We start from the raw sequence: 15,355 nt of genomic DNA, 5'->3' as shown, positions 1-15,355 counted from the left end.
GTACAGCCTGAGGGATGGAAGGTCACGGGCTTAGCTGCTTACGTGCAGTGATTTCTCCAGATTCTCTGAACCCTTTGATGATATTACGGAGCGTAGATGGTGAAGTCCCTAAATTCCTTGCAATAGCTGGTTGAGAAAGGTTTTTCTTAAACTGTTCAACAATTTGCTCACGCATTTGTTGACAAAGTGGTGACCCTCGCCCCATCCTTGTTTGTGAATGACTGAGCATTTCATGGAATCTACTTTTATACCCAATCATGGCACCCACCTGTTCCCAATTAGCCTGTTCACCTGTGGGATGTTCCAAATAAGTGTTTGATGAGCATTCCTCAACTTTATCAGTATTTATTGCCACCTTTCCCAACTTCTTTGTCACGTGTTGCTGCCATCAAATTCTAAAGTTAATGATTATTTGCAAAAAAAAAATGTTTATCAGTTTGAACATCAAATATGTTGTCTTTGTAGCATATTCAACTGAATATGGCTTGAAAATGATTTGCAAATCTATGTATTCCGTTTATATTTACATCCAACACAATTTCCCAACTCATATGGAAACGGGGTTTGTATAAATGTTGTTACCAAACAACTTTGACAATCAAACCCCATTTTCTGTTATTAATGTGCGAAACTGATATCTAAACATGGAAGTGTAGCTCCTCCTCTGAATGCAAGTGCTCCTACAGTTTACTTCAATCAATAACGGGGCAGCATCTCCTCATCCGTGGCTCACTAGTGCAACAACAACAATGTGTCCCGTGAAAAACCGTCCGACCGGAACTCTCAAATAACTAAAGTTCCTTGGGTGAATAATTAAAACTCACTACACCAGTATGTTTTAGCGCCTTCATGGCGAATTTACTGGCAGATATAAGTAGGGATGATGTTCGAAAACCGGTTCTCCCGATTGTTCGATAAGAAAAGAACCGATTCCATGGATTCGAATCCCTTTTTGAGAAACGGTTCCCGTTATCGAAGCCACTATAGTAAAGAAAAAGATTTGGTTCTTTATTCGAATTTAAAAAAAAAACTTTTTTTTTTATTACTTTTTTTTTTTTACATAAATGAATACAATCATGTGTGCTTACGGACTGTATCCCTGCAGACTGTATTGATCTATATTGATATATAATGTATATATTGTGTTTTTTATGTTGATTTCATAAAAAAAAAAAAAAAAAAATTTTTTTTTTTTTTTTTTTTTACATAAATAAATACAATCATGTGTGCTTACGGACTGTATCCCTGCAGACTGTATTGATCTATATTGATATATTGATGTATAATGTATATATTGTGTTTTTTATGTTGATTTCATAAAAATAAAAAAAATAAAAAAAATTTTTTTTTTTTTTTTTACATAAATAAATACAATCATGTGTGCTTACGGACTGTATCCCTGCAGACTGTATTGATATATATTGATATATAATGTATATATTGTGTTTTTTATGTTGATTTCATTAAAAAAAAAAAAAAAAAAAATTTTTTTTTTTTTTTTTTTTTTTTTTTTAAATTTCTTGTGCGGCCCGGTACCAATCGGTTGGGGACCACTGGCCTACACCACTCCAGAGTTTTCAGGTCTGTCTAATAAATAATACAAATGAATGCAGGATTTTCCCTGCATGTATTTTTCTTAGGTGGCCCAAATAAAGGGGCACTAACAGTCAATATTTATTTATTTTATTTTTTTCTTAAAAAATATAAGTGAAAGTGAGTTTTTGTTAAACCAAGTATTATGTGTTTTTTTTTCCATATACAACAACCTATCTGGAATTGATAAGAGAATCGACAAGGAATCGGTTCGATAAGAGGACTCGATACTGGCATCGAAATCGAAAATTTCTTAACAAACATCATCCCTAGATATAAGTAAGAACTTTACACTACTTTATATTAGAAATGGCAACAGCGGAGGATGAATGTCCCATAACAAGAAGATAGAGAAAAAGAAGAAGCTTATCGACTACGGCGATTGTCACTGATGCCTTCAGTGCATACTTGCCAACCACCCGGCAGAAATTTTCTCCCGACAAACTCCCGGTATTCCGCCGGAGCTGGAGGCCACGCCCCCTCCAGCTCAATGCGGACCTGAGTGGGGACAGCCTGTTCTCACGTCCGCTTTCCCACAATATAAACAGCTTGCCTGCCCAATGACGTCATAACTGTAGAATGATCGAGGGCGAGTTCTTGGTTTCTTATGTGGGTTTATTGTTAGGCAGTTTCATTAACGTCCTCCCAGCGCGGTAACAACACACAACAACAGCAGTCACGTTTAGTCTACCGTAAAGCAGTTCTTCTGCCGTAAACAGCAATGTTGTGACACTCTTAAACAGGACAATACTGCCATCTACTGGATAGCCTCCAGAACACTGAAATTCAAGTATTTTTTTTATTTATATGTATAACAAAATAAATATATATATATATAGCTAGAATTCACTGAAAGTCAAGTATTTCATATATATATATATACCGGTATATATATATATATATATATATATATATATATATATATATATATATATATATATATATATATATATATATATATATATATATATATATATATATATATATATATAAAATACTTGAGTTGGTGAATTCTAGCTTAAATATATTCCCCTCTTAATCACGCCCCCAACCACGAACCCGCCCCACCCCCGACCACGCCCCCCCCACCTCCCGGTATCGGAGGTCTCAAGGTTGGCAAGTATGCTTCAGTGACAATCTACAAGGTAAATAGTCGTGAAAATAAAGAAAACGCATTGGAATGAGAAGGTGTGTCCAAACTTTTGGCCTGTACTGTATGTTCTTCATTAGAGATGTCCGATAATATCGGACTGCCGATATTATCGGCCGATAAATGCTTTAAAATATAATATCGGAAATTATCGGTATCGGTTTCAAAAACTAAAATGTATGACTTTTTTTAAAACGCCGCTGTGTACACGGACGTAGGGAGAAGTACAGAGCGCCAATAAACCTTAAAGTCACTGCATTTGCGTGCCGGCCCAATCACATAATATCTACAGCTTTTCACACACACAAGTGAATGCCCCACATACTTGGTCAACAGCCATACAGGTCACACTGTGGGTAGCCGTATAAAAAACTTTAACACTGTTACAAATATGCGCCACACTGTGAACCCACACCAAACAAGAATGACAAACACATTTCGGGAGAACATCCGCACCGTAACACAACATAAACACAACAAATACCCAGAACCCCTTGCAGCACTAACTCTTCCGGGACTCCCTACCCCCCAACCCCGCCCACCTCAACCTCCTCATGCTCTCTCAGGGAGAGCATGTCCCAAATTCCAAGCTGCTGTTTTGAGGCATGTTAAAAAAAATAATGCACTTTGTGACTTCAATAATAAATATGGCAGTGCCATGTTGGCATTTTTTTCCCCATAACTTGAGTTGATTTATTTTGATAATACATTTTTTATCTTTTACATCTTTTATTTTACATCTTTTACATATATTTTACATATCTATCTATTTCATATCTTTTTTTATTTTTATTACATTTTTATTTTTATTTATTATTTTTATTTTTTATGCACTTTGTGACTTCAATAATAAATATGGCAGTGCCATGTTGGCATTTTTTTTTTCCATAACTTGAGTTGATTTATTTTGGAAAACCTTGTTACATTGTTTAATGCAGGGGTCACCAACCTTTTTGAAAGCAAGAGCTACTTCTTGGGTAGTGATTAATGCGAAGGGCTACCAGTTTGATACACACTTAAATAAATTGCCAGAAATAGCCAATTTGCTCAATTTACCTTTAACTCTATGTTATTATTAATAATTAATGATATTTACACTTAATTGAACGGTTTAAAAGAGGAGAAAACACGAAAAAAATGACAATGAAATTTTGAAACATAGTTTATCTTCAATTTCGACTCTTTAAAATTCAAAATTCAACCGAAAAAAAGAAGAGAAAAACTAGCTAATTTGAATCTTTTTGAAAAATTAAAAACAATGTTTTATTGAACATCATTAGTAATTTTTCCTGATTAAGATTAATTTTAGAATTTTGATGACATGTTTTAAATAGGTTAAAATCCAATCTACACTTTGTTAGAATATATAACAAATTGGACCAAGCTATATTTCTAACAAAGACAAATCATTATTTCTTCTAGATTTTCCAGAACAAAAATTTTAAAAGAAATTCAAAAGACTTTGAAATAAGATTTAAATTTGATTTTACAGATTTTCTAGATTTGCCAGAGTAATTTTTTTGAATTTTAATCATAATAAGTTTGAAGAAATACTTCACAAATATTCTTCGTCGAAAAAACAAATTAAAATGTATTTATTATTCTTTACAATAAAAAAAATAAATTTAGTTGAATATTGATTTAAATTGTCAGGAAAGAAGAGGAAGGAATTTAAAAGGTAAAAAGGTATATGTGTTTAAAAATCCTAAAATCATTTTTAAGGTTGTATTTTTTCTCTAAAATTGTCTTTCTGAAAATTATAAGAAGCAAAGTTAAAAAAATAATGAATTTATTTAAACAAGTGAAGACCAAGTCTTTAAAATATTTTCTTGGATTTTCAAATTCTATTTGAGTTTTGTCTCTCTTAGAATTAAAAATGTCGGGCAAAGCGAGACCAGCTTGCTAGTAAATAAATACAATTTAAAAAATAGAGGCAGCTCACTGGTAAGTGCTGCTATTTGAGCTATTTTTAGAACAGGCCGGCGGGCTACTCATCTGGTCCTTACGGGCTACCTGGTGCCCGCGGGCACCGCGTTGGTGACCCCTGGTTTAATGCATCCAGCGGGGCATCACAACAAAATTAGGCATAATAATGTGTTAATTCAACGACTGTATATATCGGTATCGGTTGATATCGGAATCGGTAATTAAGAGTTGGACAATAACGGAATATCGGATATCGGCAAAAAAGCCATTATCGGACATCTCTTTTCTTGATCTATTTCAGTGTTCGTAAAGCCAGAGAGTTGAGTTTTGTGTCATTTTTTGAAGGAACATCCTCCAAGTCGGCTGCTTCCATCGTTTGCTTGTATTTCTATAAATGGTTTCCACAATCAGTCTATTTTTTTTAATTTTGGTGCAAATGAAAGGTAAACAGTTCATCAGCTCCAGCGGCGTCCCCAGAACACCTGACTTCTTCCCGCTCGTTCAGGCGCCGCTTCAAAGGCGGCGGCAGATTAAAAGAACGCCGGGACGTCGCCGATTGACGTGTTCCGCAGCTGCTGGAATATGAATGAGCTGGCGCGTGTACAGCCGAGGAGAAGACGGGTTTCCACATATTCATACCCACAGCACGAGTCAATGGCGGTATGGTCTTGAAACGGGTTATTAAGAGGCTGTACGGCGTCGCCGGCACATTATTTGCGATCATGTGACTGGGACTGTGCAGGGATGCACACCCGGGTCGGGGGGGGGGGTACTCTGATGTGTCTCATTAACTCCTCAGCTCACTGGGCTGTGGACGGCAGATTGACAGAGGATGAGCAGACGTCTCCTTGATGCTCTGAAATGCGAGTCGAGCTCAGCGCACATCCCCCTCATGTACAAGCACCGTTAATGCACGCGTCCTAGCAACTGCGGTGACGTGATCACGCCTCGTCAGGCCAGAAAATGTCGAAGAGAAACCTTCCGATTTCCAGCAGGCAGTACTAATACGGGGATGTTAGACACCGGAGGTCGTATAACCCAGGTGCCGCAATTAGCGAGGCTCCCGTGTGTTCAATTAGCAATCATCGGGCGTTATAATCACCCGCAAATAGGCGTTACGTTTTTTTCCAGCGCGGCTGATTGCGTAGCATTGCTCAGAGCGCAAATGTGCGGCGAATGTGTGAACGTAACACCTTTTGTTGATGACGAAAAAAGTTGTTTTGAGAAGGAAACTCAGACTGTTTTTCCCAAGAAATATACATTTTTTGACCAGGGTTAGCTCAAGTCATAATTCTGGGGTGGAAAAATCTGTGTACCATATTTTCCGGACCATTTGATTGATTGATTGAGACTTTTATTAGTAGGTTGCACAGTGAAGTACATATTCCGTACAATTGACCACTAAATGGTAACACGCGAATAAGTTTTTCAACTTGTTTAAGTCGGGGTCCACTTAAATTGATTCATGATACAGATATATACTATCACAGGGGTCACCAACGTGGTGCCCGCGGGCACCGGGTAGCCCGTAAGGACCAGATGAGTAGCCCGCCGGCCTGTTCTAAAAATAGCTCAAATAGCAGCACTTACCAGTGAGCTGCCTCTATTTTTAAAATTTTATTTATTTACTAGCAAGCTGGTCTCGCTTTGCCCGACATTTTAATTCTAAGAGAGACAAAACTCAAATAGAATTTGAAAATCCAAGAAAATATTTTAAAGACTTGGTCTTCACTTGTTTAAATAATTTCATTAATTTTTTTACTTGGCTTCTTATAACTTTCAGAAAGACAATTTTAGAGAAAAAATACAACCTTAAAAATGATTTTAGGATTTTTAAACACATATACCTTTTTACCTTTTAAATTCCTTCCTCTTCTTTCCTGACAATTTAAATCAATGTTCAAGTAAAAAAATTGTTATTATTGTAAAGAATAATAAATAAATTTTAATTTAATTCTTCATTTTAGCTTCTGTTTTTTCGACAAAGCATATTTGTGAAGTATTTCTTCAAACTTATTATGATTAAAATTCAAAAAAATTATTCTGGAAAATCTAGAAAATCTGTAGAATCAAATTTAAATCTTATTTCAAAGTCTTCTGAATTTCTTTTAAAATTTTTGTTCTGGAAAATCTAGAAGAAATAATGATTTGTCTTTGTTAGAAATATAGCTTGGTCCAATTAGTTATATATTCTAACAAAGTGCAGATTGGATTTTAACCTATTTAAAACATGTCATCAAAATTCTAAAATTAATCTTAATCAGGAAAAATTACTAATGATGTTCCATAAATTTAATTTTTTCAAAAACATTTGAATTAGCTAGTTTGTCTCTTCTTTTTTTCGGTTGAATTTTGAATTTTAAAGAGTTGAAATTGAAGATAAACTATGTTTCAAAATTTAATTGTCATTTTTTTCGTGTTTTCTCCTCTTTTAAACTGTTCAATTAAGTGTAAATATCATTAATTATTAATAATAACATAGAGTTAAAGATAAATTGAGCAAATTGGCTATTTCTGGCAATTTATTTAAGTGTGTATCAAACTGGTAGCCCTTCGCATTAATCACTACCAAAGAAGTAGCTCTTGGTTCAAAAAGGTTGGTGACCCCTGTACTATCATATATACTATCCTCATAATACAGTCATCACACAAGATAATCACAATGAATTATTTACATTATTTACAATCAGGGGTGTGGAGGGGGGGGTTAGGATATGGACATCAAGTAGTGGACATATAGAGAGAGAGAGAGAGAGAGAGAGAGAGAGAGAGAGAGAGAGAGAGAGAGAGAGAGAGAGAGAGAGAGAGAGAGAGAGAGAGATCAGAAGGCATAAGAAAAAGTATCTGCATTTGATTGTTTACATTTGATTGTTAGCAATCCGGGGAGGGTGTTAGTTTAGGGTTGTAACTGCCTGAAGGTGAACTTTTATTGCGGTTTTGAAGGAGGATAGAGATGCCCTTTCTTTTATACCTGTTGGGAGCGCATTCCACATTGATGTGGCATAGAAAGAGAATGAGTTAAGACCTTTCTGAGTTCGGAATCTGGGTTTAACGTGGTTAGTGGAGCTCCCCCTGGTGTTGTGGTTATGGCAGTTTGACATGTACTTCGGTATCAGGGAGGTGTAGCGGATTTTATAGACTAGGCTCAGTGCTAGTTTATAATTATAAGGCGCACTGCCGATGAGCGGGCTTATTCAGGTCTTTTTTCATTAAACTCAACTTCAGCAAACTCACCATGAAAGCACTAAAACATACCGGTATAGTGAGTTTACATTATTCACCCAAGGAACTTTAGTTATTAGAGAATTCCGGTTGGACGTTCTTTCACGGGACACATTTCCGGCCTTGTTGTTGCACTAGTGAGCCACGGATGAGGAGATGCTGCTCCGTTATTGTTTGAAGTAAAGTCTGAATGTCATTAAAACAGTTAGCTCCATCTTTTGACACTTCTTCCACTCCCGTCCTTGCACGCTACAATGGCAACCAAGGTAATCAAAAAGGTTAACCAACGAACGAGATTTCTCTACAGAATCTCCTCTCTGGTCAACAAAAGCACCATGAGGATTCTGGCGGGAACTCTCGTTCAACCCTTTTTCGATTACGCATGCACCTCCTGGTACCCTAGCACCTCCAAAACCCTCAAATCTAAACTCCAAACATCCCAGAACAAGCTAGTCAGGTTACTTCTAGACCTCCACCCCAGATCCCACTTCACTCCTACCCACTTCTCCAAAGTGGGCTGGCTCAAGGTGGAGGACAGAGTTAAACAACTTGCACTGAGCCTAGTCCATAAAATCCACTACACCTCCCTGATACCGAAGTACATGTCAAACTACTTCCTTAACGTAAATGACCGCCATAACCACAACACCAGGGGGAGCTCCACTAACCACGTTAAACCCAGATTCCGAACTAACAAAGGTCTTAACTCATTCTCTTTCTATGCCACATCAATGTGGAATGCGCTCCCAACAGGTATAAAAGAAAGGGCATCTCTATCCTCCTTCAAAACCGCAATAAAAGTTCACCTCCAGGCAGTTACAACCCTAAACTAACACCCTCCCCAGATTGCTAATAATCAAATGTAAACAATCAAATGCAGATACTTTTTCTTATGCCTTCTGATCTCTCTCTCTCTCTCTCTCTCTCTCTCTCTCTCTCTCTCTCTCTCTCTCTCTCTCTCTCTCTCTCTCTCTTATTAACTTGTGTGATGACTGTATTATGATGATAGTATATATCTGTATCATGAATCAATTTAAGTGGACCCCGACTTAAACAAGTTGAAAAACTTATTCGGGTGTTACCATTTAGTGGTCGATTGTACGGAATATGTACTTCACTGTGCAACCTACTAATAAAAGTCTCAATCAATCAATCAATCAAACCGCTACAACAAAGATGACGGGGGGGAAGACGCTGTCGAAGTGGAGGCACGTAAATAAGACCCGCCCACAAAACGGCGCATCCTGAAGCGACTGTCAGAAAGCAGCTTGAAGATGATCTGTAAAACATCCTCAATGCAACATTTTGACCAAAGAACCACCATCACATGTTATGTAGACCACAAGGAAGTCTTTTACATTTAATATAAAAATAATAATAATAGGATCCTTTAAATGCGCCTTATAATCCGGTGCGCCTTTTGTATGAAAATAGACCTGACTAGACCCGCTCATCGACAGTGCGCCTTATAACCTGATGCGCCCTATGGTCCGGAAAATACGGTGATACCCGAAATGCCTCCTAATAATCAACACAGAAGGTGTTGTTTCAATAAAGCAATGAGTGATTGAATGAAAAGACATCTCATTTTGGGTTTTAAGGCTGCAAATGTGAGACATTTATTGACATCTTAATAGGTGTCTCATAATCAGGATGATAAATCACAATACATATAAATAATAGGAACCAATATAAATATGTGTATCGAACATTTTAAATAAATGACATAATTCACTAAAGGATCAGGGGCCGTACTTATCAAGCTTCTTAGAGTGCCATTTTACACTTAAGTCCTGAGAATTTGCGAAATTTAGTCCTACTCTCAAACTTAAGAATAAAAGCTTTTTATCAACGTTCTTAAGTCTAAGAATCACTCCTACTCTCCACGATATTTAAGAGACCTTCAGAGGTGTGTTAAGTGGTTAGGAGTTGCCAGCAGGGGATGGCACTGAGGCGAGAGAGACGTGCGCGAACGTTCAGGGAACGGAACAATGTTTGGTTTTTTTGATGACGAGCAGCTGATCAAACGGTATCGTTTAGACAGAGCGGATAATATTTTTGTCACAGATTTAATACTTTTCGATTCCTTGTTGATTTCTGCATGTGTCTGCAGTGGGCTAGTATATATAGAGCCACCCACACCAGTTTCAAATGAGTTGCCTAATTAATGAATTGGAAAGAAAATGTTATGACAGTAGCGTATGTGTGTGGCCGTGAGGTGAGTGACGTCAGTGAGTGTGTGGGCGACAAAAGAGAGGGAGCGGTAGCGTGAGTGCCGGCGGGGACTAGTTTGTTTTGTATTATTTTGTAGTTTATTGTCAAAATATACACTCCCATTGTCCACTTAAATATTTCCAAGATATTTCTTTATTCTTAGACAACGGATTCCCTTCCGTGATTGGTCATTTCTATGGACACAGAAATGACGTCACCTAAAATTGCGTTTACGGCACATAGTAATGTCGTAATTCAGCTCTGAGTGTGACACTTAAGATTCAGTCCTACACTTCGCTGAAAGTGTGAGTAAGACGCTTGATAACTAACTTTTAAGTGCAGCTTTCAGCGAAGAATTTATTTAGTCTTAAGTCAACTCTTAGCAGACTTCTTAGGAGTAATTCTAAGAAGCTTGATAAGTACGGCCCCAGGTCCTTAGTTGAGGTAAAACTTCCAAAAAACCTTCCAGTACTTGTTTATATATTATTTTTTTTTGTTTGTTTTTTTTGCAGTCATCTCCAATAGGATTAACAGGTTAATAATAAATATCCGTGTCTCCATGTTGCTCTGGTGGGAAGCGATGGTACAATCAGTGTCATGTTTGACCTCCACAGTTTTTGATGATACAGTTACAACAGCATATGTACACAAAATTCAGTGTAAAAAAGTCCATACAAAAAACTTGAGTAGCGAGGTTACAAAGTGTGAAAAATAACATATTTTCCCCTGGTATAAAAACACTGCCTTGAATGAGGCTTTAGATGGAGTCACAATACATAAATACTGGATGTGATGGGATTTTTGAACACACTTCTTTCCAGTCAAAAAACACAGTAAAACGTTGAGTCTTCAAGTGAAGGAATGCTACATGTCCTCAGCAAAAATGGTGTACAAAAGTGCGCTGTAAACAAGTCCTAAACCGTTGTAACAGATAAGAAGGCGTTATGGACTTTGGAGCCCTCCGGCGCTCGTGCCCCATGACTCATCAGCTCCTGAATGGTCATCCAATTGTCCAGAATCTTCTTGTTCCGTTTCTTCATCATCTTCTTGTGACTCAGCTCCAAGATGTTCATCTCCTTGCGGCCGTCGCTTGCACAAGCCTCCTTGAGACACTCGAAGCGGCTCTTCTGCATGAACTCCCTTCTCTTTCTCTGCTCCCTGGCCCGGGCCAGGTGCTGCTTCCTCTCCTCTTTGCTCCAGTAGCGGCCCATCTTCATCTCGCTCATCGCGTCGTCATCCGTGGTCATGCCACCGCTGCGCTCCTCCCGGATTCGTAGCGCTCGCTCCCTTAGGATGCGGTCACGGGCGGGTCTCCGGGCCACGTAGCGAGACCCGTCGTTCCGGACTTTGACCTTCCACTCTAGACGGGGTTCTCCAGGTAGACCAATCCGGTTCAGTGGATCTCTGCAGACACTGAGCAAACTCATTTGGCTCTGGGAATACTCCAGGGAAGAGTGTTGTAGCAGTTGCATGTAGCTCTGCAAGAAACAAACATTTTTTAGCAAAGAACCTACTACTTTGTTGAATGGTTGGTATGTTGTGTCTTCCTCATACGAACCTGAAGTTGTCGTGTACCAATTGAGCCTTGGTAAGGGGTGGTTTGGTACGAGGCAAGCGGAAGGTTTCTCTTTGAATCTTTGGTTCTTCCCCTTTTCTCGCACCTCTCATCGTCCGCAGGCAGTGCCGGGTCGGATTCTGATCGAGAAGGGTTACTCTGGTCTGGGCTGCTGGAGAAAACTGCACAAGGATCCGGTTGGCCACCTTGGCTGGCTAATCCCTGAGGCTTTGGGATGGGGATGAAGCTGGAGGGCGTGGGTGAAGGCATCTGGAGGTTCTTCTGGTTGGTAATGCTGATGCGTCTCTGCAAGGAGTGCTCAGGAGATCGTTCCTTACCCAACGGAGTGGATCGCGCGCTCTCTGCCGTGTTGTAGGCACTGGAGCTGTCCTTCTCTCGGATCTTATCACCTTCTGGGTGTTCATGGATGTCAGCAAGCCTGCTGTGGCTCTTGCACTCATCCCTGAGCCTCCTGCCTGGCAAGGATGAGCAGGAGGGGTCCATCTGTTGTGCTTGGCGGAGCTGATGAGCTTGCATGATGTTTTGGCACTCTAGCTCAATGTTACGCAGCTCTTCGTTTAAAATCCTCAACTCTTGCTCCATCCCTTCGCCCTCCTCGAGGTCCTCGTCTCTTTCCCTCTCTGTGAGACTACACTCGATGCTATGTCGTATGGAGTACACGCCGCACTCTACGCCGTTCCGGATTTGACACTTGAGTTCCAGCAGTTGCTGGAAGTGGTTCTCCAAACCTAAGATCCCGCTTCCACCACTGTGAATACTCACTAGCTCCTCTCGACCTTGGCTTTTAGAGTCCTGCAGTATAACAGAAGCTTGTTTTGTGTGCGGATGCTGTGCTCGCCATTGTTCCCTCAAGGACTGGGCTGGACTCCTCCTGTAGAGTCTGGCCAGTAAAGGTTGGTTGTCCGGACTGTCTGTACTACATCCAAACCCGCTGTCTTTGTCTTGACTGTTGGAAGTGTCAGTTGTCCTTTCTTCTTTTGCCTGGCGGACAAAGAATGAAACAAGTAGTTAGTTTTTCCAACTCTTCCCAAAACTGAACCACCTTTGTTTCTCTAGTTACCTCATCTTTCCTCCGACCCTCCTCTCTTTCCTTCAGGATCTTCAGTTCTTCCACAAGCTCCTGTTGCTCATCATCAAGCCACACATCCTCTTCCAGCTGAAAACCAAACATCTGATCAGTAACATGTTGTCGAGACACTGCTTGTTGATGTGCAAATGCAAACCTGCGTCTCCGGCCTTGTCACCAGCAGGACAATACTCTTTGCATCTTCTCCCGACAGCAGGGAAACCGCCCTCTCTCTATCTTGCACCCCACAGCCATTTATCTGCGCACAAAAGCCAAACATGATGCTTTGTATGTTTGTCTCCCAAGAACAGACACGTTCGATCACTGGGCTATCCTTCCCCGATCTGTGGGCATGTTCCTTATAGTCCGACCTCTCCAGAGTCTTTACTCGCCACACAATTAACTCTTCTTTGACAGGTGGTGTTCATCTTTTCTTCCCTAGAGTAATGGGGGCTGCCTTAAGGAGATAATGGGCCCGGGAGGACCATGATCCCTTATAAAATCCGAAACACTACAGCCCGAGAATTAATACGACTGGTCTCTGGACTCTATATGGGTTTTTATGTTTCATTTTTATAGTTAGCTGCAAAAGTAGTGGAGTACACAATGTTTGTTCTTGTACTTGTAGCAAAATGTGCGTCAAAGGTGTTTAAGCTTCCGTGTATGCAGTTCAAATAGTTCTTCTCTCAAAAGGAAGCTCAACACGAGTGAGACAAAGAGCAGCACCAGAGATGATATAGAACCTTGTGGAGCTGTGACAAAAGACTTTAATTTCCCTGGTAAAGTGTGGTAATTAAATATACATGCGCTCACTGCAGGAGCCTCCAAGAAGTCAACGCAGCATTTACATATGCAAAATACTCTACCATGTACGGCTTACCTGGAGAATGCGATCTCCGTTTATAATGCGGCCGTCTCGTCCTGCTAAACTGTTTGGCTCCACCTGCAGAAATCAACAAAGAATTGATCACAACAAGCCTTTATTTTTTGGTTACTTTCAAGTTTTTTGGCATTGCCTTTTAGACAAAATTAGCACACATAACCATAAACACAAACATAAATGTAATGTTCATCGCAATTTCCAAAGTTACCAAAGTGTTTATTATGATTGTCCTACCATGAATACATGGCAACTACATTTGTTTGCTGTCGTAATGACAAAAATAATTAAATAAATAGACAAAAACAAAAACTCACAGTAACAATTGTGATCAGGTAGCAATGTTTGAGTAGCCAGATAGAAGAACAATCAATCCATGTATGTGTATGTGTATGTATATATACACATATATACATATATGTATGTGTATGTATATATACTCATATATACATATATGTATGTGTATGTATATATACTCATATATACATATATGTATGTGTATGTATATATACTCATATATACATATATGTATGTGTATGTATATATACTCATATATACATATATGTATGTGTATGTATATATACACATATATACATATATGTATGTGTATGTATATATACTCATATATACATATATGTATGTGTATGTATATATACTCATATATACATATATGTATGTGTATGTATATATACTCATATATACATATATGTATGTGTATGTATATATACACATATATACATATATGTATGCGTGTATATATATATATATACACTACCGTTCAAAAGTTTGGGGTCACATTGAAATGTCCTTATTTTTGAAGGAAAAGCACTGTATTTTTCAATGAAGATAACTTTAAACTAGTCTTAACTTGAAAGAAATACACTCTCTACATTGCTAATGTGGTAAATGACTATTCTAGCTGCAAATGTCTGCTTTTTGGTGCAATATCTACATAGGTGTATAGAGGCCCATTTCCAGCAACTATCACTCCAGTGTTCTAATGGTACAATGTGTTTGCTCATTGGCTCGGAAGGCTAATTGATGATTAGAAAGCCCTTGTGCAATCATGTTCACACATCTGAAAACACTTTAGCTCGTTACAGAAGCTACAAAACGGACCTTCCTTTGAGCAGATTGAGTTTCTGGAGCATCACATTTGTGGGGTCAACTAAACGCTCAAAATGGCCAGAAAAAGAGAACTTTCATCCGAAACTCGACAGTCTATTCTTGTTCTTAGAAATGAAGGCTATTCCACAAAATTGTTTGGGTGACCCCAAACTTTTGAACAGTAGTGTATATATATACATATATGTATATATATATATATATATATATATATATATATATATATATATATATATATATATATATATATATATATATATATATATATATATATATATATATATATATATATACGCATATATGTGTATGTATATATATATATACATATACATACAGTATATATACATATATGTATGTGTATGTATATACACAGTATATATATACACATGTGTATGTGTGTATATATATATATATATATATATATATATATATACTGTATATATATATATACAGTATATATATATATATACACACGCATATATGTGTGTGTATATATATATATATATATATATACACACGCATATATATATATATATATATATATATATATATATATATATATATATATATATATATATATATATATACACACGCATATATATA

General features: G+C 38.0%; 1 protein-coding gene across 2 annotated transcripts in view; it reads right to left on the bottom strand.

The window, feature by feature from the left end:
* Positions 1 to 10,588: 10,588 nt before the first annotated feature.
* The window catches only part of pdzrn4 (PDZ domain containing ring finger 4), a 66,704-nt gene continuing 61,937 nt past the window's right edge, over positions 10,589 to 15,355 (bottom strand). For both annotated transcript variants that reach the window (XM_062066556.1, XM_062066557.1), the window contains exons 5-9: positions 13,628 to 13,690; positions 12,905 to 13,006; positions 12,742 to 12,837; positions 11,664 to 12,662; positions 10,589 to 11,583 (exon numbers count right to left, since the gene is read on the bottom strand). In XM_062066556.1, coding sequence (XP_061922540.1) covers positions 11,020 to 11,583; positions 11,664 to 12,662; positions 12,742 to 12,837; positions 12,905 to 13,006; positions 13,628 to 13,690 — 1,824 coding nt within the window. In that variant the 3' untranslated portion in view covers positions 10,589 to 11,019. The remainder of the gene's footprint in view (positions 11,584 to 11,663; positions 12,663 to 12,741; positions 12,838 to 12,904; positions 13,007 to 13,627; positions 13,691 to 15,355) is intronic.

Source organism: Entelurus aequoreus, linkage group LG12, assembly GCF_033978785.1.
Source record: "Entelurus aequoreus isolate RoL-2023_Sb linkage group LG12, RoL_Eaeq_v1.1, whole genome shotgun sequence".
NCBI lineage: Eukaryota > Metazoa > Chordata > Actinopteri > Syngnathiformes > Syngnathidae > Entelurus > Entelurus aequoreus.
The sequence above is the reverse complement of the archived record's forward strand: the minus strand, read 5'-3'. Positions and strand labels throughout refer to the sequence as shown.